Source organism: Papaver somniferum, chromosome 2 (genome assembly GCF_003573695.1).
Source record: "Papaver somniferum cultivar HN1 chromosome 2, ASM357369v1, whole genome shotgun sequence".
NCBI lineage: Eukaryota > Viridiplantae > Streptophyta > Magnoliopsida > Ranunculales > Papaveraceae > Papaver > Papaver somniferum.
In genome coordinates this window covers 189,441,229-189,444,279 of record NC_039359.1, presented here as the reverse complement: position 1 = coordinate 189,444,279, position 3,051 = coordinate 189,441,229, and the positions used below count along the sequence as shown (strand labels likewise).

At 36.9% G+C, this 3,051-nt stretch overlaps 1 protein-coding gene across 1 annotated transcript; it reads left to right on the top strand.

The window, feature by feature from the left end:
* The first annotated feature begins 989 nt into the window (after positions 1-989).
* On the top strand, positions 990-1,622 carry LOC113352516. Its single transcript, XM_026596326.1, has one exon. It carries the CDS (start codon positions 990-992, stop codon positions 1,620-1,622), a length of 633 nt encoding a protein of 210 aa, XP_026452111.1.
* Positions 1,623-3,051: the final 1,429 nt, after the last annotated feature.

The window sequence follows — 3,051 nt, the reverse complement described above, 5'->3', positions numbered from 1 at the left end:
AGGTCCACTTATTACAGGAAGACATGTTTCATACGTGACATGCAACTTTTGTGATAAGAGAGTTTCATGAGGAATCAGTAGGTTCAAAAGTCACAGAAGTATAAGGGAGTTTCTACATGTCCTAATATACCTCCAGAATTTAAACAAAAGCTATTAACTCAACTGCATCATAACGAAAGATCAAAAGAAATAGAACAACAAAACTTTGAATATCTGGTTAGTGGAGGATCGCATTATCATGCTCAAACAGAATATGAACCAACTCCTACGACTACTAATGACCGTGGAATAAGAGGTCCCATGGATAAGTTTATGAATAGTATACCAGAAGATCAGCAGCAGCAGCGTACACCAAATAATGGCATTGAACATCGAAAGAAGGTTTGTCTCGATATTGGTCGGTTCTTTTTTGAGAACAGTTTAACTTTTAATGTGCCAAATAGTCTTTCTTTTGCCAATATGGTCTGATCGATTGGAGAATATGGTCGTGGGTTAAAACCACCTTCTATGTATGAGTTAAGTTCTTTGATTCTTAAAGAAGAAGTCAAATCAACAAACAATATGGACGACTCTGCCAAGAGAACATGGGAAGAAACATGAGTCACCATAATGTTTGATGGTTGGACATTCATTAGAAAGAGACATTTGATCAATTTTCTTGTCAATGACCCGAATGTCACTGTTTTCTTGAAGACAATTGATGCATCAAAGTATGTTAAAGATGCGAGAAGGTTATTCAAGATGCTTGATGCAATAGTTGAAGAGGTAGGAGAGGAACATGTGGTGCAAGTTGTTATAGAAAATGCTATTGCAAGGATGATGGAGATTTGGTAATGCAGAAAAGGAGAGATTATATTGGACACTGTGCTGCACGTTACATTGATCTAATTCTTGAGAAGCTATTCGAGTTACCACAGATGAAAAATGCTAATTTGAAGTCTAAAAGAGTAGCTAACTATATATAGTCACATGGTTATGTACTTGCCATGATGAGGAGTTTTACAAAGCGAGAGTTGATTCGTCCTGGTGACACACGATTTGCTACGGAAAACCTCACTTTGGAGAGCTTGCTAGAAAGTAAAGCATCCTTGGAAGAGATGTTCACTTCTAACAAGTGGAAAAGTTGTAGTTGGGAAAACAGTTCAGAAGGGAAGGCAATGAAAAATATTATAATAAGGGATGCCAACTTCTGGTCTGGTTTGGTATATTCACTAAAGGCTACAAAACCTCTAGTTGGTGTCTTAAGGATTGTAGATTCAAAAGCAACTCCGGCAATGGGATTTATATATGGTGCAGTGGATAAGGCCAAAGAAGAGATGGCAAGAAACTTGGACAATGAAGAACCGAAGTATAAGGAGATTTGGGAAATCATCGATGAGAAGAAGGATGCCCAAAATGCAGGCTATTTTCTGAACCCACAATTTCAGTACGAAGATGATGTTTCAAATCATCCTGAAATAAGAAGTGGCCTTTACAACTGTATGGAGAAACTATTGCCTAGAGAAGATGTAGCTAAAGCTCATATGGATCTTGACAAGTATTTGAATAGGGATGGACACTTTGGACGTCTTGAGGCAGAGACAACTAGGAAGTTGAAAACCTATGGTGAATATTCTAATTAGATAGTTATAAATTAAGTTTATTAGCAAGTTTTTGTCTTTTTATACATTTTCATTCAATTATAATACTTTTAAAATTGAATTTTCGTAGCGCGTTGGTGGCAATATTTCGGGAAGGGCGTACCCATATTGCAAAGGTTTGCAATTAGGATTTTGAGCCTGACTTGCTCTGCATCGGGGTGTGAACGAAATTGGTCAACATTCAATCAAGTTCACACAAAAATGAGGAATAGGCTGCATACTGCAAAGTTAAATGCTTTAGTGTACGTTATGTACAACAAGAGGTTGAGGCTGAAATGTTTACAAAAGAGGGTTAAGCTGGGAAATAAAGATCAGGATATCTTGGTTTTTGATGAAATTCCTAGTGACGAGAGTGGCTTGTTGATGCTCCCCAAGAACCGAAAAACAAACACAACGATGATGACTGGGAAAATGACTTCGATGATGATGATAATGTGATGACAGAGGTTCAAACTACTTGGAAGAAACAACTTGAAGAGTTGGACCTTGATTCTGCCCAAATTGATCCTCCAACTCAAACTGATGAGGCGGGACCTAGCAGTCTACCTACATAACAAAGGAGGAGAGCAAGGGATTCTGTAACCACAGATGGATATGCTGGAAGAGGGAAGAATACATAGGAACAGCGAATACAAGACAGACTATCGAAAGATGAAATGAGTGGCTTGACGAAGTAGAAGATTTTTCCATGACCCATAATGAAGATATCCATTCCGAAGATGACGATATCTTTGATATTGCGAACATTCTTGGATAGTGTCTTAGACTCTTAGATACTCTAGGGTAGTAGAATAAGTCAGTATGGCATATGCAAGTTAGCTAGTTTGTTTATTTGTTTTGTTCTGTTTATCATGGTGGATTATTATGTTACTGCATTCTGTGCATTCTGTATATGCTTGATTAGGCAGTTAGTTTGTTTGTTCCTTATGGATTATTATGTTGGTTTTTGATTTTGTGTTAGTCAGTTTCACATGGATATCTGTAAGTATTTATTTTAAAAATTCAGTGAAGCTACGCTTCAACAACGTTTTGAAGCTACGCTTTACTAGGATAGTGTATCGCTTCAGTAAAACGTTTTTTGAAACACTGGGTGCAAGAGTCAAGACTGGGATCATCTTAGTTATTTAGCGTTTCCACCTGAATTTAGCATATGTGAGGTACAAGTTTAATGGTTTTTGGTGATGGTAGTACTTTTCTTATGGTAGATAGTTGATGGTATATTTTAAAAGTTAGGGTTTATTAGTGGATGATAGTGCTTTTCTTCCTCTGATTTCACAAATGGGTTTAATCTCTTTGGTGAATTGTTTGTTCATTTAGAGTTGTCTGATTTGAGTTTGGTTTTGTGATGGTTCAATTATGAGTTGCCGATGGAATATAACAGCGTTTTATATTGAGATTTGTATTCATGGAA